Below are 27,072 nucleotides of genomic sequence, written 5' to 3' on the forward strand. Positions count from 1 at the left end.
CTTCTTTCTAAGCACCTAAGACCTCTGTCCTCTCAAGCTGCACTCAGCAGCCCTCCTAACTTCTCAAGTCTCCAGGTCAGAAACAACTATCCCCTACTTATGGGAGGCCCCAAGTTAACCTCAAATATTTAGAATATTTACCATGTGGTTTACATGTATTATTCTATTTACGTGTCCTAACAAGACTTTGAGTATTGTTATTATTAAGCTGAGGAAACCTGCAGTATGTAGAGGTACTGGTGTGTTTCGTTAGCTGCTGTATTTGAAGAGACCTGTCAATTATTGGGATCACCAACAAGAGAGAGCTTCCTAGAATGCGCAAGTGACCTGACCTGAGTTCTTTCCTTTAAACAGTTGTATTATCTACAAAATATTTGCTACCCACCAGCCCAGCTGACTTTACATTCATGTGTATAGAAATTCTCTTTAAATTACCCCTGTTGGTGTCCCCACCCAGCTCCCGGTGTCCTCCCACAATTCTGCAAGCACATCCTCCTTGATCCTAAAGCACAGAGCTTGCTGTAGCTTCTGACCCCACTCAAAGCCTTTAACCATCTATCAGAGTGTCCTGAAGTGTTCTCCAGCCACCACTCATGCATGTGGTCACCTGACCAAAGGTCTCCCTGTGAATCCCTCCAGGCCGAGCACCACAGAACTGTGGGTGGGTGTAATCTAACATGGATGTTATACGTTGTTTATAAACCAAGTTGTGAGAAACGGGGCTGGCTGTTGACACTAATTGTGCATCTGGCATCCCTAGACATCTTTCAAATCTGGAAAATCAGTAAGGATGACCGGAAGTAAAGATATCAAGTAGGTGATGTAGTCCTTGGTGCCTTTTGTTCCCCTGCCAGGAACTCGTTTCCACACACGTATCTTTCCTCAGGCAGTTTATAGGCTGTAAGAGCTCAGAGGGACACTAAGTTTCAAGAGGGGCTAAGAGAAGAGACAAGTAAAGAGATCTCGAAACTCTAATAGCAGACCTCATGATACAGATGCTTGCTCGCAGTATAGTACGCAACTGATCATGGAGCAAATGAAAGCTTCTAGCAAAACCCAAGGCCCTCTTTCACCTGAACAGGATTTTGAAGTTTTTTAAATTCAATGTCCTTATGCGGATTGTGTGCTGATTATTTTTCTCCAAGCCCCTTCATTTTTATGTCCTAACATATCCCTACTCATTCATGTATCATCTACCAGGTACCCAAAGGCATTTGAATTTGCTACTTATGCATTTTGTTGAGCCAGAGGAACGATTCTTCAACAGTCTTGAAATGAACTGCTTTGGCAGCAATTTCTGAGAGTAGCATTGATAGTCCACAAACTCTATTGCCTGTGAAAACATCAGCCTGAATGGTGTCATCATAAAGTCAGAGAGCAGAAGTTTTGTGCTTTGCTTGTTATTAACTGCGGGACCTTAGCCAGTCCATGCAACCTGGTGGAGTTTGCTTCTTCATAAGTAAATCAGGATGTATGTTCAAAGTCTCCAATTTGTTGCAACTCATTATTGAAAATGAATGTGGGAAAGAAGTTGCAAATAGAACCTTGGGAAGTATGAGTATTTTGGGTGGTCAGATGGATTCACTTATTTGAGTGGTTTAGTTAAGAAAGTGTAAATGAACTGTATACCCAATTGTTATCAACTCATATGTTCTGCATGATTTCAGGACTACTCGACCCAGGAATATGGTTCCCTAAGTAATTCCTTCTTCTGGTTACCTGTGGCGACCTGTTTTACCCCCTACATTGCCATGAGCAGCATCGGTGACTATAAAGTAAGAAGAGTTAACAAGGCTTTACATGTCCTTACTACCCAGAGAACCTTTCCCCATCTTCTGACACTAGATTTATATGTAGATGGTGGTAGACCTAATTTATGTGCCTAAAACAATGAACAATCAAGCATTATCATAAAAGGTTGGCAAATATGCCCTGGCTAGGGTAGCTCAGATGATTGGGGTGTCCTCCCATAACCCAAAGGTTGTGGGTTCGATTCCCAATCAGGGCATATTATCTAGGTTGCGGGTTTGATCCCCAGTCGGGGCTCATGCGATACCTGGTCTGGGTGTATGTGGGAGGCAACCAATCGGTGCTTCTCTCTCACATCGATGTTTCTCTCTCTCCCTTCCTCTCTTTCTATAAGCAATGATAAAAATCCTCCAGTGAGAATTTTTTTAAAACTTGGCAAATATAAATTAAAAAAAAAGATAATACTATTTTTCTTAAACAAAAGAAACAAACAAATTTCTCTTAAACAAATGAGACCTCTGAATGAACAGCTTAGGGAGATCACCATCTAACAGGAAATGGCAGTTTTATCTTGTATATTACTTTATTTCTAGACACTTCCCGCGGACCTCCCCTCTCTCAGCAACGCTTTCTACTTCCTGGGTGGTGGGAAAGTTATTGAGTTAAACAGACCTCACCAACTCACCACAGCTCTTTGACTTGCTGTTGAAAAAGACGATGTCTTTGAAGCTTCATATTTGGGATGCTTTTATAAAAATTCAAGAAGCCCATAACAGAGTTCTTCTACCTCTCCATGAGACTTCTATGTGACAGAAAGGCCCTTTGCTATGTTTCTCCCAGGAAAAACACAAAATACTATTCTTCTTTCACTTTTAGGAGATCATACATTCACCATTTTCTTGCTTCTGCTCATTACTCTCTCTTCTTCATTTTTTTCTGGAGTCAATCTGCCTGGTTCAAACCTGACTTTTCCACCATCGAGCTGTATGAACATCTGAAAGTGGAAGCAATAACTGTGAATTACTTAGAACACTATTTGGCATGCAGTAAGTTTTCCATACATGCCACTGGATGATGTCCAAATGTCCAGGGTTTAGTCCTAGGGCCCCTTTCAGCTATTTCCAGAATTCCTGAACTTCCACATATACAACAGTCTACACGATATACACATGAATCCAGCGATGCCTAGTGGACGGTTAAAACAGGAAGAAGAGAAAACCTATGATTTTCCTAGCTACATCTGCTCTTCTCCCAACTTCTCCATCTCAGTGAATGGTGCTACCAGCTACAGTCACTTTTACTTTAGCACAAAAATTCCAAGTTTTCTTTCTTTCTTCCTTTTACCTCTCTTGCCCAATCCCTCAACAATTTCTTTAAGCTCTACCTTGAATGCATCAAATTTGTCCACTTGTCTCCATCTCTGCTATCTTCATCCTTGGCTCCATCATCATCATTCCTTGCCTAAACTTCTGCAGTAGCTATTGGTCTCCTTATTTGCAATTCATGCCATATGTACAGCCAGCACAAGCTTTCAAAAATACGTAATCAGATCACCTCATTACCTTGCCTAATGACTTCCAGCAACTTCTTTTTGCTAGAATTTAATTTTAGTTAAATTAAATTGAATAATTTTCTTTCATCTAGAATGAAATCCTAATGCCTTGCTTTGTCCGACAGAATCCTGCTTGGTCTGTCTCCAGTGTCTCAACCTTTTCCTCCCTGCAGTCTCCTCCTCCACCCTCCCCACCGCTCTTTCTGTTCTCAGACACGTCAATAGCCTTCCCATCTCTGTGCCTCTGTATTGGCCATTTCCTCCCAGCCCGCAATGTTCTCCCCCATGTTCTTTGCACAGCTGGCTGCTTCTTGTCATGCAGATCTCAGCACAAATACCATTTAAACAGAGATTCCCCTTCTGCTTACCCAGTCTAAAATAGGTTCCCCTTCTGTGCCTCAGGGGCTCATTTTTTAAAAATCTATGCATCCTGCTTGTTGCTATCTGAGTCTTTTCTCATTTGTTTGTTGCCTCCTCCTCTCTAAGAATAAACATCATCACAGCAGGAATATTTTTCTCTAAATTCTACTTATTCCATTGTTACTCATCTGTATAACTATTGGGTTACCTTTTATTTCTTTTCCTTTTGACTAAAACCTAGGACCTATTCCTGCAATGGTTGCCAGATTAAGCAAATAAAATTACAAACACCAAGTTAAACTTTGATATCAGTTAAACAACGAATACTTCTTCTGGTATAAATTCGGGACATACTTATACCAAAAACAAAATAGTATTGATATAAAATACAAATTTAACTGGCAGCTGCATGACATTGCAATGCTCTCTCCCTACCTCCATAGCCAGCTAATGGTGAAGTCATGAACTTTTCTTCTGATACGTGTGTGTAGTCTTTCCACATTCCTCTCCTACAACACCCTAGTCACAGCCTCTGTCGTCTCTGTCCCAGATGAGCACAGTCGCCTCCCTGACTGCTCCCCATGACTCCTCATCTGTCTTCTTATCCATTTTCCACACAGTGTACCAGAGCAGGGTCTTAAAAACACAAACCTGACCTTGTTAACTACCTGCCTAAATCCCTTCAGCAGTCCCCCTCCAGCCAAGAATGAAATAGTTGCGTAGCCTGAAAAGCCATGCGTGACCTGGCCCCGGGTGTCTCCTTCCACTTCAATCTGATGCTGCCATCATCTTGATACTCACATCCAGCTCTCCTGCCTTCTTTCCAGTTTCCCCAAAACATCAGCTCTACCCACTGCCCAGCCTTCTCTCCTCCTGTTCTCTTGGACTGCGATGTTCCCAACCTGCCTCATGGATAACTCCTACTCATTGCTGAGACCCTAACTCAACTCTTCCCCAGGAGCCCCTCCCCACCCCAATCCCATACTACAATTCATCTCCTTTGTAAATGCCTTCATATGACCCTGAACCTTCTTTACAGTTTCACTTTTACTTTTCTAACTTTTAGTTTTAACATGTTTAATTAGGTAGCTATTGTTGTACTTACTCGCTTATTGCCTTTATGTCCCCTCCCCCTGACAACTTAAGCTCCACAAGGGCTCTGTGACCGACACAGAGCCAGGCACACAAACGAATTAATGACTAGGAAACCCCAGCTCACTGACGTGTCCTCACTATCATTCTCTTTCCTGCTTTCTCCCAGATGCTCTCTCCTTTCCAGAATAGTTATTGGCATTCCAACCTTTTCCTTAACTCATCTCTTTATAGCAACTCAATGCGAGATTAAAATTTTAATTGCTTTTGTGCTTTACTGTTAGGAAAGCCCAAGTTATATCTGAAGACCTTAGGTTAAGATGAACCCTGCAACAAAACATGGCTTATCATGGGCCACAGGACAAGATCCACTCACTAGTTTTCACAAGTGGCAATGAGAAGTGTGGTTCACTGCCAGACGATGAGTGTCACATTTCCACGGAAGACTTCTCACGCCAGCCTAGAGTTTGTAATGAAATCGACTAGTTAGATGATCATTTCTTAGACTCTGAATAAAAGGCCCATTATCGATGCACTATTTACAGTCAACGTACAACTTATCTATCTTATAGGAAATTGTAAACCCATGTCTTTTGAATCTTTGAACAATTTGCAAGTCTTGATGGTGTCAAAGATGGAAGGGACAGGTACCTCCTCATGGAGGCAATGCCTGGTCATTGTGTGATGGGGTGTCAGCTAGTTTGGTTAGTGCATTTTCCTTTCAGATAATGAAGTCATCATGGGGTTTATGGCGTGATTAGTGACCCTGAAGCAGGAGTGTGGCAAGTGAGGCTCATTTACTAAATTAGCACAATATATAGAAGGGACATAGAAAGAATGTTTGTGACTGCATATTTGTAATTTCTCGGCCTCAACTATTCAAGACCTTTTGATGACTCTTCCATTTTTTTATTTATGTATTTTTAATCAGAAGAAAGCTCACTCCCAGCTATGGATCTCAGGCCTCTCCCCTTCTGCGTACTGGTTTGGGCAGGCACTCGTAGATGTTCCACTGTTCTTCTCGATCCTCCTGGTAATGCAAATAATGGATTACGTCTTTAACCCAGATGACATTATATTTATAATCCAAAACCTGTCAGTTCAGGTAAGTGGCAAAAATTATGAAATGGCTTTATTTCATGATTTCAATGAATGCTGAAACATTATTAACCTTAAACCAAGAACTTCACCTTACTTTTGCTATAGCCCAGTTTGGAAAATTGAGGTGGAAGTAGGCATACTTTCCCAGATAGCAATTACCTTACCCAAACTTAATATTCTCCTTTCAGATCCTGTGTAGTATTGGATATGTCTCATCTCTTGTTTTCTTCACATATGTGATATCATTCATTTTTCGCAAGGGGAGGAAAAATAGTGGCTTCTGGTCATTTTTCTTCTTCATGGTAAGTATGCATACAGCAATATTATTTTGTTTTTAAGCCACTTTACATGATTTTTAAGAACATATACTTTCATCTTTATACTAAGCAGAGTGGTAAAGTAATGTTGCTATCTAGAAAATTCAAATTACTCTAAGATAATCACAGACATGTATAAAATATTCTATAAACGAGGGTGTATACCATTTACGAACCATGACCTCAAACACGTCTCCAGGTCTAACCTGTCCCCAGAGCTAGAGACTTCTCCATCTAATGGTTCCCTTACAACTTCACTTGAGTATTTAAAAAACACCTCACTGATAACATATGTAAAATAGAATCTTTTCCTCAATCCTAGTCTTCTTTGTCTCTTAACAAATGACTGTATTCCAGTACAATCTGTGCAGATAATTTGCTCATACCAGAAATCTAGATTTATCTTCCATCCCCATCTCTTTGTTTCTCCTCATGTGCAATCTGTTTGCCTGTCCTTTAGACTCAACATTTCTCAAGTCTGTTTGGTGTGTCTCAATGTCACTGCCTCGGCCATTGTCTAAGCGTTGAGCATCTCTGCCCTGGAGCCCTGCAGCCGCTCTGCAGCTGGCCTCCCTCTCTCTGCTCTGGCCTCCTCTAAACAACGAGACTCGTTTCACGATGTGCTCTCAAGTCACCACATGTACACCTTAAACGTGTACAACATTACATGTCAGTTATATCACAGTAAAGCTGGAAAAAAGGTCAACCACTTAAAGACGAAATTAATTCAACCAAGGAATAAGTCAAAATAAAGAGGTCAAGAAAAAAAAATTGCTGTAAAAGCATAAGCAGGGACTGCTGAATTCTGTTAAACATGTGTGAATATTACATAACTTTGGTATGGCATATTTATATAGAAAAATCCACAGTTTTTATAGTTCCTTTTGTAAAGCAAGCATAACTTTAATAACAAATCCTGAGAAAGATAGAATAAAAAAGAAAATCATTGATAAGTTTAGTTGGAAAAGTCAAGGACAGCTCCCTAAATAAAAAGATGGCCAAGCATACCCACAAGTAAATTAAAAGAATAATAATAATAATAAGTAGTAGTCAGGTGTGATTTACTTCAGAACGCCCTGATGCCTCAGTATTAGCAGCTGTCAAACTAAAGGAAAACAAACTGAGTTAAGAAAACACCATACAATTCCTTTTTAAAATGCCCAGTAGAAAGAAAATACAGGTACAAGAAAGACAAATCACCAAAAACCATTATCATATTATGTGGAAAAACTATACAGTTCTTTACCTAATATCAACAGTAAAACAAAGGCACCTGCAGTCATTGTAACACCCTGTCTCAGTGCGACAGCCAGCGTGTCCTCTGACTCCTGTCCTCTAGGAGAACAGACTGTCACCATCTTTGAAACAACGATAATGTATTTGTAACCACTGAAAATTTAAATGCACATACATTTTAAACTGTCATAGCCCTCCTCAGAACCTCTCCTTAAACACCAAAAGTGTTCATATACAAAAATTTGTATAGACCATCACTGATAGCAGCAGAGAAACTGATCGACCCTAAAGGTGAAATTGTTGAATTCTTACACATCCATTCAAAGAAGCACCGTGCAGCTATGAAAATGAATAGCTGGTAAGCCGAAAACTTAAAAAAAGTGTCTTTGACCTACTGGGAAATGAAAAAATGGAAAATGCAGAGGAATGTGTCATAAATAGACCCTTTGTCAGAATCTGAATTTAGCAAGGACTCCCGCTGATTGGTATGTGCACTGAATGTAAGAAGCCCTGTTGTGTCTTAAAAATGTCATTCTCCATCCAATTCCAAATTGTGACACAATCCTGTGTTGCAGAAATAAAAACTAAGAAGGGGGTACTGTCTCCGGGGGTGAGATGGAAATCGAAAATAAGAACACTTACAAGATGAATTTCCACTCTCTTGAAAAACATCCAAAATTCAGATCATTGCACTTTAGTGAGACTACCCTGCGTTTTTATTTTAGGTCACCATCTTCTTGCTAGTTGTTACCGACATAAGTGAATATGGATTTCTGTGGCTGTTCTACTGCACCATATTCATACCGCCATTCACACTGATTGGCTCTCTATTCATTTTTTTAGAGGTAAGAATGTCACTGTTGTCTCAAGGTCATGTAATGAGTGAGTGGCCGTTGAAGACAGCCTGGAATAGTGTAGAGATGCAGGTGGAGTCCTTAGCTGTTTGAAGTTTGAGGTCTCTGTCTTCTGAAAGCCAGTTAGTTCACTTGCCACAGGCTAGAATCATGTTCTCGTTCGATAGGAAAGCCTGCCTTGGTTTAGGAAGGTGAAAGGCAACCCCACCGTAGTAGAATTTTATAGTTCTCGTAATAACCCTCATTCCTGGGAACAAGGACCCTACTGAGAGGCAGATGAGAAGCCCTTTTTCTGTTATTTTGGACGCGTTAGGTTTAAGGCTCCTCGTAGACATGCAATGGGAAATATCAAGCAGCCAGTTAGATACACGGGTCTGACATTCGATAGGTAGGGTTTTGTGGAGTTTGGAACTAAAGCTAAATACTTGAGAAGTGTCAGCATATCAGTGATATTTAAAACCATGGAGCTAGATCATATAAGCTACAGAGTAAGTATAGTTAGGATGAAAAGACAGCCTATGGATTTGGCCTTGAACTCCAAAATTTAAAGATTGGGAAGAGAAGGAACCACCAAATCAAATTGAGAAGGATCCTGTGAGGTAGAAGAAAAAATGGGGGACTCTTGTGTGCCAGAATCTCTTCTCAGAGACTCTCCTTAAGCATGGGTGCCAGATGGCAATAAAGAATGCTTCCCAAGGAGGGAGTGATTCCACCAACAAATGAGAGGTCTAGAAAGTTGCCAACTCAGAAGACACCATTGGATTTGACTACGTGGAAGTCACCAGTGATACGAACAAGATATATTTCAATAAGAGGGTGAATACAAAAGCCTGATAAGAGTGGGCATAGTAGAGACTGTGGGATGCAGAAGTAGTATGGTTGCTATGAACACGTATTTCTAGAAGTTTTGCCAAAAAGGGTACCAGAGAGTTGGATGAGTAGATGAATGAGGGGGATAGATTTTTGTTTGAGACAGGAGATACTATGATGATATGAGAGAAATTTCTCCTGGAAAGGAATTTGGAGTACCTAAGATACCAAGTCCTTGAACTGAGAAAAAATGGCATACGATATACAAGCAGAGGCATTAACATCCATAAAGGTAGGAACATTCCATCTAAGTGTCAAGATTGTGGCCAGAGTATGTGAACACAAATAGCTTTGTTGGCAAAAAGATGCAATGATTCTCTTTTGACTGACTGTACTTTTTTAGGGATAGAAGTGAAATTATCAACTGAAAGTGAAGTGAAGAGAGGGTTGGGATTTTGAGGAAAGAACAAAAGATATGAAGTATTATTTCAGAGAGTAGGTCAGTAGAATTGACAGGCAGTGCTAAAGGATGTCTGGCCCTGCTTTTCAAGTCAAGTCAGCTAAGTTGAGTGTTTGATATCACAGTTTGTTTCTTAGATCCAGCTCGGGGCAAGTGGAGGGCTGCATTCAATCAAGTGGCAAGATGAATCTGACAGAGAAAAGGATGTGGAAGAGGGTGGTTCTATAAAAAGAAGGATTATAACAGTGGCCCAAGGATTCTAAGCTAGGAAATAAACAAGTGAAGGAAATGAGGGAGCTTATGGAGAGTGATAAGCAGTGGGGTTGGTGGGTTGGAGGTTCACCAACTCCAAATTACAGAGGAAGGAAGCTGAAAACATAAAATGTAGTGGCAGACAGGGCAAAAGGCAGGGAGGCCTAAAACTGATGTTGGATGTGGTACAGATATTGGAAATGGGTGACTAAAACATTTAGGAGAAAAAGATAACTTAAAATGAGGTCAGGATCATGGCAAATCATCCAATAATGCAAAAAATAATAATCTTTTTTGTTGTTGGATGGCTGTGATGGTTAGAAATTTACTATATCAGTTTAAAGTTGTTCATTAAAAAAAATCTTGGGAAATATAGTTCAAGAAACAAAATTGAGCCCTGGCTGGTGTGGCTCAGTGGGGTGAGTACCAGCCTGTGAACCAAATGGTCACCAGTTCGATTCCCAGTCAGGGCACATGCCTGGGCTGTGGGCTGTGTCCCCAGTAAGGGGTGCTCAAGAGGCAACCCCACACTGATGTTTCTCTCCCTCTCTTTCTCCCTCCCTTCCCCTCTCTAAAGATAAATAAATAAAATCTTTTTTAAAAAAAAGAAACAAAATTGGGCCTCTCAATTCACTAAAAAATTGGGGCATGTCTCAAAACGTATTATAAATCTAATGGAAACCACGCACTTAACTGCATGTGTGGGAAACATCGGGTGAAAAGCTTCGTCTTCAACAGGACAGGCTGTCGTGATTTTTCTTGAGTGCGTGTGGCAATGGACAGAGCAATGCAATTATTCTAGGGCTGTGGGAGGAGAAGAGAGGGAAGGAGCACAGATACAGAGAGAAAGAAATGTAAAGTTAGGGGAGAGGGTTGTCTTAGAATAAATCCCACCCATGGCTTAGATGGGTTCTGCCAACACCACCCAAGTTCTCCTCGCAGGGTGAATCCTGATAAGTCACAGCATAAAATGTAAAAGCATCCAAGCCCATAGCCAAGCACAGGTGAACAGGGCACCGAGTGATATTAGAAGCAAGGAAGACACACTGCACCGTCAGAAGCTGACTTTTACCTGATGTACAAGCAAGAATTACATAGAAGGCTGGCCAGGTCACGTAATGGACGTTAATTTATCTTAATTGAGATGAGATTCACGAACAGATGAAGGTTCATCTAAACACACTTTTTTTCTCATTTTACAGATTTCTCCTGACTCTGTGGAGTATTTAGGAACTTCACAGTATTATCCCGTATTTCTGGCACTGCTCATAGTAAGAAAACATTTCCATTTAAATGTTCTTACAGGAGGGGACACATTTGTATGCTTTGCATTAAGTTAAAAATTTAATTTTGATGCATAAAAATTTGGCACTTTAAGCATCTGAACACACACATACTCAGAGCTTTAAACTCTGGACCACTGGCTTTGTAATCACCTGACACTGAGTATGAAGTGCAAACTCTCAAAGGCATGAATAGAGCTAGTATCAACCTACTGTTTCTGTCGTGGTTTCTCTGCAGAGCAGTGAAGCTAATTCTGAGACTTTCAGAGAATAATAAATACAATTTTTTAGTCTTATGAAAATGCTATCAAATTTATCTTTACATACGATTAAACTCCTTAAGTCAATTCTACTATTGAAATTGTTGTTTTCATGGTGATGCTAATTTTGATTGTCTTTTTCCCCCCTAGCCTTACCTTCAATTTTTCATTTTGCTTTTCATTCTACGATGTCTGGAAGCAAAGTCTAGGAAGAAATCAATGAGAAAAGATCCTGTATTCAGGTTGAGAAAATTCAAATAGAGTTTCATGTTTTATTTTAATATTTATTGTTAAAGACATTTTAATAGGCTTAAATGAATTGAGTAAAGAGTACTGTACAGGATTGTTGTTAAGGGACTGTGTAGTATACAAAATTATAATTGTATAATTGTTGGTACTTTAATGAACTTACAATCTAGCGAGAGAAGCCCCATTAGCACACATAAGACACTGAGAAATTAAGGCAGCCTGTAATTTCACTGACATACTAGAAGAAAGTTATATATGAGAGGTGGTACTTAGAAATAACGGCTAAGTATGTACAAGCAATTGGATACGTGTAGCCAATTCGGGAAGGAAGAGTAGTCTGAAAAAAAAGGACAAAAACTGGAATAAATGCCACCATCCTATAGGTTCAAGAAGGCAGCTGAAATGAACTTGAAGCCTTCCTTGTGTTGGTGGTTGATGGAAAATTTAAATGAAGCTGGATATTGGAGGGTCTTGGAATAGGGAACCACAGGGAAGGTTTTACAAATCACCCAATGGGAAGGGAAACACACAGGTGTGTTTCAAAAACCTTGTCTAACTCACAAAATATGAATCAAGTTGAAGTCTAATGTGGGTGTTGGAGCAGGAGAGTGACAAGATGACAGCCGTGTTTTAGGAAATCAGCTAACAGCAGCAACTGGGGATGGCCTGAGAGAGAAAGAAGGAATCGGCAGTAACCAGTGCTGGGGAGATGAAGGGGAGAATTAGAGTGGTAGCAGTCTGGAAAGAGTGATTTTGACACATGTCCCTACGAAGTGGCAGTGCTCGGAAACTGGTGATTGTATATCTTAGATTTTCTGGGACACATCTCTTATTTCAAATGTGTTGACATTGTTCCCACAAAGCCTTCAGAATTCCAAAATATCTGTCAAAATTACAGTTCCTAGATTCCTGTATCAACCCTGCCCTAAAATCCTTTATCAGAGTGTGAGTACCAGTTTATTGTTTAAAAAAATAAGTTACAACCAACAAGAATTAAACTTAGACAAAAAGCAAGGATGATTTAAAGTAGTGTCATTTGAATCGTTGGAGGACTAGGCTGTTTGCAAAGCACAGGGCGCAGAGCAGAAGAAGGAAGGCTGTGTCATGCTCAGTTACATAATCTATTCAAATAATTGATAACAGTTTTCAAAAGTTTATTATGTCTGCTACAAGTTTTTCAACTGGAAACCTGGCTTGATTTTAGAATTTCACCAAGAAGCAGTAAAGTTCTTCCAAACCCAGAAGAACCCGAAGGAGAAGATGACGATGTGCAGACGGAAAGAATGAGAACAGCAACCGCTGTGACTGTCTCGGACTCTGCCGAGGTGGAACTCCTAAAATTGCTCTCCATCGAGTAATACCCTCTCAGAAAGAGTGGGCAACTTTCTAATCTGAATCTCTGAAAAAAAAACACTTTAAGTTTCTTTCATCCTAACAAAGATAGCCGGCTACTTGGTTTCAATAAATCTGCAAGGCCAACAGAGATAAAAGACCACACACACATACACACACACACTAATTTCCCAGTCGCAGGTTTGGTGGGTAAGGCTAACTATTACAAAACCTATATAGATGTAGTGAGCAAAGCACTTGGGAGGAGAGAGTTCATCAGAGGTGTGTGCACGTACGTGTGTGCGCATGTGCCTACGAGTGTGTGTCTGACAGACCTATTTGTTTAATGCAAGGCCCTGTTTCTGTTTCCTGAGGAAGGCAAGCACAAATCACATAGACGACTCAGTGCAAGTGTCCTTGTGCTGCAGGAGTACAGATCGCGAGGGTTTGCTCTAAGACGGCAGTTTTGAGGGAACGGGTTGGATTCATGCTTTTGTATAAGGGAAGATTTGGCTGCGGGGGGAGTGTGGGGCACTCACTCATTTCAAGATGAAAGAAAGCCCTGTGGTTATTCACTTTTCTCTCCAGAAACCAGTCATCATCGCCAGTTGTCTACGGAAGGAATATGCCGGCAAAAAGAAGAACTGCTTTGCCAAGAGGAAGAAAAAAGTGGCCACAAGGAACGTCTCCTTCTGTGTTAAAAAAGGTTGGAAACGTGGTTCTGTTAGCAGAGCGATCTTGACTTCTGAAGATGAGGTATTCTGGAGGGGATGATACTGTCCAAATCTGAGGCCACTCGTTGATAAACACGAAAGGCAGCCAGCTCAGCAGCAGTACCACTGATGCGCCCTGCCTAAAAGCCTCGGTTAGAACAATTTGTTCTTTGCACAGAAGACAGTATGTCTGTTCTGTGGAAACAAACAAAAAAGAACAGGAACTGAAAAAGAAGCAGTTTTTATGCTAAGGAGGAGCTTTCTAAGCGGTCAAATTAATTTCACAATAAGAAATACCGCATATACGGGAGGTCACCGGGAATTGGCAGCTCCTTCTTCCTTCCGAACAAATGACACTTTTGGTCAAAGTGTCAGTGTGATTCAACAGGCTTCGTCATCAAAATTTGTTTCCGCTCCAGCTCAGCCTCTTTCTTACTAGCTGCATGACCTTGGGCAGGTATTTATCCCCTTTACGCCTTGGCTTCCTCGCCTGTAACATGCAGATTTGTCTGTGGATGAGGAATAAGTGAACTAACGTACATCGTGCATTTGACATAAAGCTTGACACATTGTGAGTCCTCAAACAGTGTTTGGTTTTTATTATGATGATTACCTGTGGTTATAATTCTTAGCATACCTTTTTTTCAGGTGAAGTTATAGGTCTGTTAGGACACAATGGAGCTGGTAAAAGCACAACTATTAAGATGATAACTGGAGACTCGAAACCAAGTGCTGGACAGGTCAGTAACACACAGAGAAATCCAGTCCTTGATGGCTGCCTAGATCAAACGTTTTACTCCACGCACTGATGACAATCTTCACAGACATGGGCGATCTTTCGGTATTAGTCAATGTGATTTATGCACTGAATGGAGAGGATTCATAACATTTCACCCCTTAATTCCAAACACAGTTATGTGCTCAAAAGGGCAGCATGCTATCTATAGTGGGACTTTTATTGAATGAAAAACAGAGACACTAAAAGGCAATCTTTTGGGAAGTAAAGCTAAGCATTAGCTTTCTTTACTGGAGGTCAGAGATCTTTGCTTTGTAAACTCATGCATCCCGAGAACTTATCAAGTTGAACTGCCAAGATCCAGAATTTATTCAGAACACAGGGATCATAAGTTAGAGGAAAAAATTAGTAACTGTCTAAATTCCAAAGCAAAATTAGGGTAGTATATGAATAACACTTGGCTGTATGTCCAGGCTAAGTTGGGCGAAACGATGGACAGAGATCAAAGGACTGCCACTTTGAAGGGGAAATGCTATGGACATTTGACAGAAGGTCAAGGTCAGAGGGAGTACTCATGAAGAGGGGGTACAGTGGTGTTGATTGCCACAGGGGTTTCCTAAATTGTCTTCTCCATTTCCACCCTTACCTCACTGAGCAGTCAGAAGGCCCTAAAGGTGCTAATGAGGTCATGTAATGAAGTCAGTCCCATTCCTGCTCATAGCCCTTTAGTTAGAATTGATCCAAAATCTTTACCCTGGCCGCAAACGGCCCTGCAAGATCTGGGCTCCATGGAACACCTTTCACGCCACACCCCCTGCTCACACTGGCCTATGGTGGTCTTCCCACTGTAGGACCTATGAGTTTGTTTTTCCTGTGGCCAGAGGACCCTCCTTCAGCTTTTCCTGTGCTTGGTTATCTCCTTCTCATCACCTTGAAATCTACCTCCCCAAAAGCCTTATCCCTGCCTACACTGGGAGCTAAACTGTATTCTCCCTGGTGTTCTTTAGTGCATTTATTTCCTTGAAAGCATGAAGCAGAGGCTACAATTCATTCACATGGATGTCTTGTGTCCTGTTTCACTAGATTGAAAGCTCTATGAGGCCAGGTTAACTACGTTTCTTCTCTTTTGTATCGAGGACAGACAATCCAATATGGAGGTCAAGGGCTTGGATTCTGATGGTAGATCCCAGTTCCAGCTCCCAGGTGTACACTGTGCTATCTGCAAGTTTCTGCATCTGTGCACATGTTAGATTTCTCACATGTAAAACAGGGATGATAAAACCAGTGGGAAACCATGTGGGAAAGACCCACATGACCAGACTCAGTCATGGGGGTCTTTCGAAGGATGAAGTAATTCAAAACATAAAATGCTTGGATTCTGGCATGTAGTAAACACTGGTACACATTATTATTATTATTATTATTATTATTATTATTATTACTACTACTACTACTACTACTAGACAGTATCTGGCTCATAAAAATAATAAGTGCTATCGTGTACTTGTCATTTCCCACATGCCAGACTAGTGCTAAGGGCTTTTCATCTATTAGCTTAGTTCAGGATTTCTCAAGCTCGGAACTGGTGACGTTTTGGACCAGATCATTCTTTGTTGTGAGGGACTGTCCCCTTCATCGTGGGATATGTAGCAGCTTCCCCGGCTTCTACTCACTAGATCTCATTAGCACCCCAGTTGTGACAACCAGAAATGTCTCTGCACTTTGCCACCACCTGTTCCCCGGGAGGGGGCCTGCCCGTGACTGAAAAGAACTACCTTGTCTAATCCTCACAATAAACTTGTAAGACAGATTAAACAATAATAGCTATTTTAACATTAGAAAAACAGAGTCTTCAAGTATCTGTCCCTTTGAATGTTTGGATCAAGGAATGAAGTCCGACAATGGGCAACAAAATAAGCAAACTTGAATTCAAATTCAGCCATGGTGATGGACGTGGTTATGAAGCCTAAACTATAACGGAGGGACAGAAGAGTGTGGAATGATATCTGCCTTTGGGTTTATTGAGTTTCTATCATTTTTTCCCCAGAGCTAAGTGATGACTTACTGACTTTATACTCTCGGCAGCCTGGTGTGTGTAAGAGAAGCACATCATTGAAATATGCACTCACATGCACACACACACAATTTTGGATAGAGTGTGAAAATGAACTTTTGTGCAGGTGATTTTGAAGGGGAGCAGCGGAGGGGAAGCCCCCAAGTTCCTGGGGTACTGCCCTCAGGAAAATGCGCTGTGGCCCAACCTGACGGTGAGGCAACACCTGGACGTGTTCGCTGCGGTGAAAGGGCTCCGGAAAGCAGATGCCACGGTCGCCATCACACGGTACCTGGGGGGAGACGCACCTGTTCTCTACTAGGGGGACGTAACAGCTTCGCACAAAATGAAAGAAGGGCGATTTTAACTGCTGAGTCCATGGCCGTGGAAAAGGACTCGGTTATCTAGACCCCAGTTCAGGGTTGTGTTCTCTCATTTTAAGCCTGGAGAGGAAAAGTTTATTGATTATTCTTAATACAAAAAGAAGTCATTGAAAATAGGAATTTAAAAACCATGAGAGGTCCATAAAGTATCCTAGAAAATCTTAATTTTTTTTCCATTTTATTTTTTGACTACAGTTGACCTTATATGTTACCTTATATTAGTTTTGGGTGTACGGCATAGCGCTTAGACAATCATATGTAGTTTCTACTTTATGACCAATCTGAATAATGTGTTTTAAAATTCTGCACTGTAGTCTTCTGGTTTGCCCATTATCCCACAGCATGCCCCATTACGCAGGGGTGATGTGGGTTGATGCACTGTCCCCTGCAGGTTGGTGGATGCGCTCAAGCTGCAGGACCAGCAGAAGCAGCCCGTGAGGGCCTTATCCGAGGGAATCAAGAGAAAGGTAGGGGCAGGGCTCGGCGTTACTCTGCGCAGCCCGCCGGTCGGAGCCAGACGCTGTTCCTCTCGTTCCAGCTGTGCTTCGCGCTGAGCATGCTGGGAAGCCCGTCGGTGGTGCTGCTGGACGAGCCGTCCACGGGCATGGACCCCGAGGGGCAGCAGCAGATGTGGTGAGGAGATGTCATGGGCAACGCAAAGTGAAACTGTTTTACTTCCAAAGCAAAAGACATCCACATTATCAGCAAAAACAGTATTACGGGGGAAAAATCGGATAGCATATCACTGCCAATTTTTATGGGGGAGAAAAAGATATTCTGTTAAGCCAATACTCTGAGAATTTTGTTCTCATCTTAGTCATGGGGTGTGGGTGGCCCATTTTTATACTCAGTGACATCAATCTATATTAAGTTTTAAAGCTTTCTGCAACACCACCTGAAACATAATTCTACTGGCAGAAAAAAAATTCCATACGCGAAATATGTTCTTTAATTATGTTAGGAATATTCTGAAATCTGCTATTGTGTACTTTAGGGTATATGTCATTATTATGATGTTTTTAAATGTTATCATTTTCTATCTTTTCTCCTTCTGCCGTCTCATGCATATTCTTGAAATCCAGCATTTTTCTAAATAAGATGTTACCCAGTATCATTCTCTCCGTTCAGCCCAAACCATAGTTTGGTTATTTCCATGCCTGTAATCCCTGCAAAAATCCTTTCTTTGTCTGACCTGGATTCACAAATTGCTCCATACGTGCCAATGGCAATTGCTTTAAAAATGTTTTTCACATTATCCCAGCATTCTAGTTAACATGTCCCTTGACCTAACCCTAGGCAGGCGATCCGGGCCACCATCAGAAACACGGAGAGAGGCGCCCTCCTGACCACCCACTACATGGCGGAGGCTGAGGCCTTGTGCGACCGCGTGGCCATCATGGTGTCGGGAAGGCTCAGGTGGGTGCCCACGCTTGGCCCCCAGCGATGCCCTGAACAAAGGACATTGCCCCACACACGGTCTCACCATGAGGAGCAGGAGGGGCCGCTGCTCCGGCTCTACCTGGCCCTGCCTCCCGACGCCTACAGAGGCCGAAAAGCACCAGCTGTATGTAGGTTTCTCTCTCCCTTTTCTCGATTGACTTCATTCTCCTCGCCCCCCACCCCCTCCAGATGTATCGGTTCCATCCAGCACCTGAAGAGCAAATTTGGCAAAGATTACCTGCTGGAGATGAAGGTGAAGCCCCTCGCCCACGTGGAACCCCTCCACACAGAAATCCTGAGGCTTTTCCCCCAGGCTGCTCGGCAGGAAAGGTAAACACAGACGGTGTTCTGTTTCATCTTGGTCTTTGTTTTGTTTTCTATTACAGTGATGAAAAATAAAAAGCTTTATCATCTCTTTCTTCTTTTTTTTTTTTGACTTTGTGGTAATTGTGAATATTGTAATTGCTAGAGAAAGGCCCAAATCCAAGGGGTCCCCCTGGAGGGAAATAGGAGAACTGCTGATTTGGAAGCTGATTCTTGTAAGGGAATGTGCCAGGTACTGACAGGTGCTGGTACCTAGTTCATTTCAATTGCTCTTTCTAGAGGGTGGAACCATCCCCATTAAATGCGATCACCTGTACTATGCCCAGCTCCAGGCACGGGTCAAAGCTCTCTCAGGGTGTCTTGCAGCCTTTTCATTATTATCAGTAACGAATGGTGCCTGAGGCTCAGGTAGGTTTGATAATGCCGAGTAACTGGTGCTGGAGCCAGGAGGCGAACCTGATCTTTCCAGTTAAATGCTATTCTCTTCTCACTAAGAGAGAAGGATGATAAATAACCTGCTTCTTCCCATCTAGAGCAGTACCCGCAGTTGGTTTCCCTCCATTTGTCTCTCATTCCTGCCTAGAGTGAAAGAAGCCTTTTCTTAAGAGCCTTACAATGGTTCTGACCTCTTTTGGTCGAGGGGCATTCACCCTATGGCTGTTTCCAATGCTACAGAGATGTGTACATGCAAACAAATTATTGGCGACATTCTTGCTCCTTTTTATTTTTTCCAAAGTCATGATATCATTTTATTATTTTTTAATTTTATTTTTCAAATACAGTTTGCATTCAGTATTATTTTCTGTTCATTTCAAGTGTACAGCAGGTGGTTAAATAATCACATACTTTACAAAGCGGTCCCCCCAGTATTTGCAGTGCCCACCCGGCACCACACAGTCATCACAGCATGACTGACTACATTCCCTGCGCTGCACTGTACATCCCCGTGACTACGCTGTAACCGCCAACCTGTGCTTCTCAATCCCTTCACCTTTTTCACCCAGCTCCCCCAACTCCCCCCCAATCTGGCCCCTGTCGAGATGTTCTCTGTATCTATGAGTCTATTTCAATTTTGTCTGTTCATTTATTGTGTTCTTTAGAGAAATGCAAATTAAAACCACAATGAGGTATCACCTCACACCCGTCAGACTGTTGCTCCTGTTTAGACATCCGCCTGTCAGTGGTTGGGCTCTCAAAACCCGGAGCTCAGCCTCGCTGCTTTCCTCGCAGGTACTCCTCCCTGATGGTGTACAAGCTGCCTGTCGAGGATGTGCGGCCTTTATCACAGGCTTTCTTCAAACTAGAGATAGGTAAGAGCGACTGTGTAGAGATGAGACACTGGGAAACAGGTAAATTCAGATCTCCTGTGAAGCCAGTATAATATGTACGTGAACATAAAATTGTGATATTATACCATAAATAAATTAGTAAGACTTTTAATCCAGTGGTTCTCAACCAGGTGTGAATTAGCAATATCTGGGGGTAATTTCAGTTCCCATGACTGGGGGGAGGGTTGGGGAGTGCAACTGGTATCTCATAGGTCAAGGCCAGGGATGATGCTAAACATCCCACTAGGCACGGGTCAGCCCCTATCCACAACAAAGAATGATTGGACCAAAATATCATTAGTGCCAAAGTTGAAAAACTCTGCCCTAAGTGAGTGAGCCCCTAGCGGGAAGAGACTATTGGCATTTGGGGTGGGAGTGCCCACAAATTCATGCAAACAGAAAGATACATACGTGGTTCTGTCGCCAGGTGCTCTTTGCTAGCATTAAATGCTGATAAAGCACCTCTTCAACCGAGCTAAGTCATAACTGTTTTCTAGGCTCTTAAATTCTGACCTAAGATTTGGACTTTTGCAAACTATGCCGACCTGGACTAAGTTTTTGCCTGTCAGGCCAGTGTATGAAACCTGATAAAATCTGAACGCCTTCCCTTTTCGTGACTTGTACTTCCTTTGCCTGTCATCCATTGTCATTAGAAGTCCCAGGCATCCTAGTTCTTAACGAGATTCTTCCCCTTGAGATAAGCTTGTGATGATCCCACATAAGTTTTCTTTTTACTTTCTGATTTTGCCGGTCACCTTCACTCTATGGTGCATGGGTCCATTTTCCACACTGACTAGTTTGGCCTTTTGACCAATTTTGCAATATTCCAGGGGGAAGGAGTCCCACAACCGGCTCTGATTGATAAGAAAGGTTTTATAATGAAGGAGAAGCAGAGAGAGAATCGTTGCAGGAAGGCTGCCTCCCTAAAATACAACAGAGCCTTTTCTTAAGAGCCTTCTGCTTTCAAAAATGTCCCCTCCCTCCTCAGATTCCCTCTGCTGTGCTTAATTTGCTGAAACTGAAGTTCTGACTTAGGGAAGAAAAACAATGTATTATCAGTTTCTTATCCCATTATGTGAAGATGACACAAAGTACAAAATATTGAAATGTAGCTAGCAGGGTTTTTTTTCCAAATGTTAAATTGGCCATACTTACATTCTCAGCTGCAATACATGTATTGAAATTATGGGCTAGGCCAAGCAGCCTGGAAGCAAAATGCATGTCCTGGGATTATTCCTTTATCTTGCTACATAGACACATTCTTGCATCTATACTATCAGATCCCCTTTGGGTGATGTAAATTCCAGCAAAACTAGAAACTCACATGCCCTTTTCCTGCTTCAGATTTGAAGACTTGAAGCTAAGAAGGTAGGGTAGTCAGTTTCATCTCTCTTCCTGCCTATTCTCTCCTCATAAGCTGATGTTTTCAGCCTCTCTAAGACAGAGAATATAAGGAGAGGGGATAAGAGATAATATGGAAGCAAAACTTGATTTGCTCATTAGAGCTATACTCTAGCAACGGGCCCTGACTCCCCTTCTCTTGTGGGGTGCTTCTGTGAGTTTCTTGAAGAGACCCTCTCCCCTCCCATATTTCATCTCTGACCACAGCTTCCTGGGGTGGCTGATGCCTCCCCTTGGCCTCTTGTGAACACCTTGCTGGCCTTTCGGAATCTCTTTAACCTTCTAGGATATCCTCTAGGGATACCTGCCACTTTGAATTCCGCGAGAAACACGCAGATTCTTTGCTTCTCCAGACTCTGAAAGTGCAGGGCCATCAGCCATCCACAGCATGTTTTCTTTCCGTGTTTCCAGACATGAGTCAAGGACCCGTTCCCCTGTTTCCAAATTGCGGGCCAACCCCACCCCGGCAATCTGATGACTTTGCTTTTCAGTCTTACCTTTCCACTCATTATTTCCTCCCCTTGTGTATCTGCACATTTGGGATCTCAGTCATAATCCAGATTGGTAACAGATTGGAAATTCAAAAAATAATTCAGGGAAGTTTTGTTTGTAAAGGGACTATTTGCGAAGGTGCAAAGATCAGTGCAATTACCCAAGGCTAAACCGGCAGAAGTGTCCCTGACCCTAGGTCCAAGGGGACTAAGAGAGGAAGCAGTGACTGAAACCTGGGAGCAGAGTTATGTAGAATTTTCCTCCTTGGGGGAAGGGGTGACTTTCAATTAAGCAACATAGGTGGTATCAGAGAGGAAGTGAAGGAATAAAGGCCTTGACCTGCCTCCCCTCTCCTCTGTCCCTTCTCCCGGGCTGCCGCTGGTAGAACCCCCAGAAGGAGCCTCTGGAGCAGCGAGCAGGGAAGAGAAGAGGGAGGGTGCATGGAGAGGGGCACCTGGTAGCGTTCCAGCACAGAGGGAACCACCCGTAGCTTATCCTACTTAGGTGGTCTGGAACCCCTTAGGTTGCTTTCCAGTCTGGCAGTGCCTCTGCCCACATCCTAAGACAATGGAAGAGTATTTCCATCCTGTCACGGGACTAGATAGTGAATTCATGTGTTTATATTTAGTCCAAGAATGTGTGTTCCCTTGTCTTTTATATTTAAGATCTACTAGTGTCTACTTCTTATGTATGTCTTGGTACAACTCTCTGGACCAAAAATATATGACTCCCTAATGCACATCCATCCTTGTGCAGTTAAACAGAGCTTCGACCTGGAGGAGTACAGCCTCTCGCAGTCTACCCTGGAGCAGGTGGGTCAGTTGTAGAAATTCTTGTATCCCCCATGGATATAAATGTGTACTGTCTGCATAGTCTTTGTGCTCACTCGGAACTCCAGGAAGCAGAGTGACTCCCTCTCTCTTCGCTGTTTCCCTCCCTGTCAGGTTTTCCTGGAGCTCTCCAAGGAGCAGGAGCGGGAGGACTTTGAGGAGGAAGTCCATCTATCAGTGAAGTGGAAGCTCCTCCCGCAGGAAGAGCCTTGAAGCCTCAAATACCCTGAGTTGCACTTTAAGCTTGTGACTGTTTTTAAGATAACATTTTATAGCATGAATACTCCTTTTCTCAGATTTATACAGGATACTTTTGAAACTTATGTCAAGATTTTTCTCAATAATATTACTCACAGCGGGACTAAGGAAGCCAGACCCTACAGTTTCTGCACCAACCAGCAGATTCCACATTTCATACAGGCGTGAACTTAAAAAAATGCATTTGTTACAGAATTGTTTCTGCTTCTGAGGATGAGTCAGAGATTGCTTCATTTTCTTTCACTGCACTTTAATATACTGGACATTTTCTTATCTTTTTGATTAAAATACCAAGTAAGATAATGCTGGTTTTAGGGGGCAGGGAGTCCACTGATTACATAGCGGCAAAGTCTTTGCTTTTTGTAATTCACTGTTGCTTTTTTTTTTTAGTTTTTCTTAATTCACTGATTTTACTTTTCCATCATTTTTCAGAGTTTAAATTGTAGAGTTCATGTTTTGCCTGTTGTGAGTATAAGGAAAATTCGAAACCTGTTAAAATAAATAATTGCAGTAAGACTTTGAATTATCAAGTTGAAAAAAATACGTATCTTGCATATAATTTTTAAATATATTTCTGATTTTATGTTTTTTATGATGCAATGGTCTATGCAAAGCAGTAGGCCCACCCATATATATTGATCTTAATTTCCCATGTCCGTATGTTATGATTTCATCAATTGCTGACTATAAACACCTTAAAATCAACACAATATACTTGTACACTCATACTTAGATGAGTTTCTATTGTTGCTGCTATTTTTCTTGTTGCATAAGTTACTAAATATATAGTAATTTGTTATACAACAATAAAAGTCTAATACAGGCATGTAAATGGAGTGGTATTTAGACAAGTTGACCTTCCCAAAGTTATAGATCACAAAGACCCAGAATTCAAACCCAGGAGTCTGTCTGATGCCACCTACTTTAAGATTTTATCAAGCAGTTATTAAACATTGGATTGACATTTCACTGAAGGTATCAAGAACGTTCCTTCAACTTGAAGTTTTTGTTGTCTTTTGGGGAGAGAATCTAAAGAGCCTAGTAGACACTGTATAATCAGCTTCTCATTGTCATGGTATCAACTAAAACAATACAAGGATTTGAAACTAAAAACTATTTTTGCCCTAAAAATAGCCAGTTATTGTGGTAAATCCAAGCAATCCCATTGTGAATGGTTTAATATAAATATCTCAGATACAATTTTGAAAAGTGTTCCAAGTTTTTTGTGTTTTGTTACAACTCAAGGGTCTACAGACAAATCACCAAAACGTATTATTTTGTTATATTTTATACTCAGTTGGTGTCATAAACACTGCACTTTAAAGCCATCACAGTATAATCGTTGTCATAGTGGTAAGAAATAATTTTATTTATTTTATTAATTTATTTTTATTACATTTTATTGATTATGATATTACAGTTGTCCCACTTTTTCCCTCTTTGTTCCCCTCCACCCAGCACCCTCCTCTCCCTCAGGCAATCCCCACACCATTGTTCATGTCCATGGGTCATACTTATAAGTTCTTTGGTTACTCCTTTTCCTATACCGTACTTTACTTCCCCATGGCTACTCAGTAACTACCTGTTTGTAATTTTTAATCCTCTCACCTCCTCGCCCATTCTCCCACACCCCTTCCCATCTGGCAACCATCAAAACACTCTCTGAATCCATGATTTTGTCTCTGTTCTTCAAGCAAAAAAACAATGAATCAAAACAACAAGAAGAGAAAAGAATCAAGTAAAATAAAAATAGTATAAGCAGCCTCTGGGATAACTTCAAGCATTCCACCATTCACATCAGAGGGGTGCCAGAAGAGAAAGAGCAAGAAGTTGGACATCTATTTGAAAACATAATGAAAGAAAACTTCCCTAATTTGATGAAGGAAATAGACATGCAAGTCCAGGTAGCACAGAGAGTCCCAAATAAGATGGATGCAAAGAGGCCCACTCCAAGACACATCATAATTAAAATGACAGAGGTTACACATAAAGAGAGAATCTTAAAAGCAACAAGCGCAAAGTAGTTAGTTACCTATAGGGGAGTTCCCATAAGACTGTCAGCTGATTTCTCAAAAGAAACTTTGCAGAACAGAAGGGATTGGCAAAAAATATACAGTCACAAAAAGCAGGGACTATAGCCAAGATTGCTTCTACCCAACAAAGCCTTCATTTAGAATTGAAGGGCAGATAAAGAGCTTCCCAGACAAGAAAAAACTAAAGGAGTTCATCATCACCAAACCATTATTATATGAAATGTTAAAGGGAGTTATTTAAGAAAAGGAGATCAAAGCTATGAGCAATAAAATGGTAATAAATACATACCTGTGAACAAAATTGAATCTAAAAAGGAATAATTTTATGTTGACCTTGAAGGTGCTGTAGGTTATTGATGAAGGAAAAAACAAAATTTATCTCAAGGAGAACTCCAAGACACAAGTATAAAGAAAGTTACCGGGAGTGCCTTCCCTTGCTATGAACTTCAAAAGCTACAAGGATATAAAAGAAAATGCAATGATCTTGGCAAAGAGCTTGAGGGTTCATTGAGAAAGAGCACACCACACTCTACGAAATACCCATAGGGATTTGTTTCTTAGGTCTCCGAATTGGCAGAGTTATATCTGTATTATTCTCGGCTGCTTTCTAAGTTACTGGTCTGTCAGTCGGTGATGTAAACATGCTAAGTCTCAGTTTTCCATCTTAAAAAAGGAGTATTAATAGCCAACCTATTTATTCACTGACTTGCTGTGAGAAGCAGATGACAAAATGCAGGTGAAAGTTTATAAGTCAAAACATAACTTTCCTGTAATCATAAGGACAATCACATGAGCAGCGGTCAGAGTGACGGGAGGGGTACTCTGTTTTTTGCACCTTTGCAAATAGTCCCTTTCTAAACAAAACTTCCACCAGTATAAAAAAAATATCCTCCTTTTATTATCCCACCTTCCATATCAAGGAGGACGCATCCTCCAAGTACAGCAACTCCAGACACTGAACTATTTCAAGCTTACAGTACATCCTGCACATGACAACAGAGAGGTAAAACCTTGATGCTGAGGGAAGTTTTGCTGATCATTAAAAAAGTTAATTGCATTTCATTTTGCAGAGGAGCCACGGTTGATGGGTTACATTGATCAAATGGTACCAAAAACACTTAGAGGTAATGCGCAGTTGCCACCTTTTGTTGAATCTTCTTAACACCAGCTGGGGCACTTGTTTCTCCTCTCGTGCACCATCTTTACTAAGAATCTGGGGTAAAAACAGCCCCAGTTAATTTTCTACGTCTAGGTAGAGACCTGCTGATGCTCACCAATCCCATTCTCCTTCTGAGCAGCCTGGAAGACTTCCTTTTCCAGCCTCCTTTACGGTTACTCTGGTACCATGGGACTAGCTATGGACTATAGAATATGGGCAGAAATGACGTATGACACTGTTGGGCCATTACCTAAGTCTCCTGCTGGGTCACTTCTGTGATTTCTCTTTCCCATTTGTGAGTCAGGAAATGAGGGACTGGAGACGGCAAAGCCCACAATGGAAAGCACTGGAGTCCCTGAGTCACCATTTGGAGATGAGCTGCCTACAAGAGCCACCTGGCCTGCTTAGGACTGAAACACAAAAACATGAAATGCACACACCCACACACACTCAAAAACCAAACCAAATGCTGAACCACTACAAAATCCTTTGTGGCATTGAGCTACTGAGATTGCGGGACTGTTACAACAGGTTGTTAACACTACACTGACTAACATAGTAGATCATGCCAAGAAAGGTGTAGGACAAAACCCTGAACTGCCAAAGACTTCTGAACTATCCCACGCTGCCTGTCCCTGATCCTCACCTGGATCAGGGTTCTACAAGGTTGATCCTTCCCATTTACCTATCCATGTTGACTCTGTGACAAGTTGGTATTTCCTTCAATCTCAAGTTATCTCCACCATGCTGCCCTCAAAGTGTCTAGCCAGCCAATAGTAACTTTCTGTTATTACTGCCAATATACATGTTTTCCTGTTTTGATACTTTTTGAATTATATCCATGGAAATTTCAAAGCAAGAGAATTAAAATGTTGGGTTAAAACTACCTTTTTAAATTTTTTTATTTTATTTTTTTCAATTACTGTTTACATTCAATATTATGTTTGTATTATCATAGTTTCAGGTCTACAGCATAATGATTACGCAATCATATACTTTACTAAGTATCCCCCCC

The 27,072-nt window shown here is 41.5% G+C and overlaps 1 protein-coding gene and 1 long non-coding RNA gene across 4 annotated transcripts in view; one reads left to right on the forward strand and one right to left on the reverse strand.

The window, feature by feature from the left end:
• The window catches only part of ABCA9 (ATP binding cassette subfamily A member 9), a 55,094-nt gene extending 31,049 nt beyond the window's left edge, over nt 1–24,045 (forward strand). For 2 of the 3 annotated variants that reach the window (XM_045182435.3, XM_045182436.2), the window contains 17 exons: nt 1,668–1,775; nt 5,685–5,858; nt 6,043–6,156; nt 8,133–8,252; nt 10,986–11,054; nt 11,477–11,568; nt 12,780–12,900; nt 13,496–13,613; nt 14,269–14,360; nt 16,537–16,697; nt 17,184–17,259; nt 17,331–17,425; nt 18,089–18,208; nt 18,422–18,562; nt 19,787–19,866; nt 22,534–22,589; nt 22,722–24,045. In XM_045182435.3, the coding sequence (XP_045038370.2) occupies nt 1,668–1,775; nt 5,685–5,858; nt 6,043–6,156; nt 8,133–8,252; nt 10,986–11,054; nt 11,477–11,568; nt 12,780–12,900; nt 13,496–13,613; nt 14,269–14,360; nt 16,537–16,697; nt 17,184–17,259; nt 17,331–17,425; nt 18,089–18,208; nt 18,422–18,562; nt 19,787–19,866; nt 22,534–22,589; nt 22,722–22,820 (1,836 nt within the window). In that variant the 3' untranslated portion in view covers nt 22,821–24,045. The remainder of the gene's footprint in view (nt 1–1,667; nt 1,776–5,684; nt 5,859–6,042; nt 6,157–8,132; nt 8,253–10,985; nt 11,055–11,476; nt 11,569–12,779; nt 12,901–13,495; nt 13,614–14,268; nt 14,361–16,536; nt 16,698–17,183; nt 17,260–17,330; nt 17,426–18,088; nt 18,209–18,421; nt 18,563–19,786; nt 19,867–22,533; nt 22,590–22,721) is intronic. The other variant, XM_045182437.3, reaches the window with a different exon arrangement.
• On the reverse strand, nt 5,493–13,537 carry LOC123477959 (uncharacterized). The gene is made up of 3 exons (XR_006653034.2): nt 13,447–13,537; nt 11,483–11,531; nt 5,493–5,783 (listed from the first exon to the last, which is right to left on the reverse strand). It is a non-coding gene; the product is annotated as an uncharacterized lncRNA (long non-coding RNA).
• Nucleotides 24,046–27,072: the final 3,027 nt, after the last annotated feature.

Source organism: Desmodus rotundus, chromosome 9, assembly GCF_022682495.2.
Source record: "Desmodus rotundus isolate HL8 chromosome 9, HLdesRot8A.1, whole genome shotgun sequence".
NCBI classification, from domain to species: Eukaryota; Metazoa; Chordata; class Mammalia; order Chiroptera; family Phyllostomidae; genus Desmodus; species Desmodus rotundus.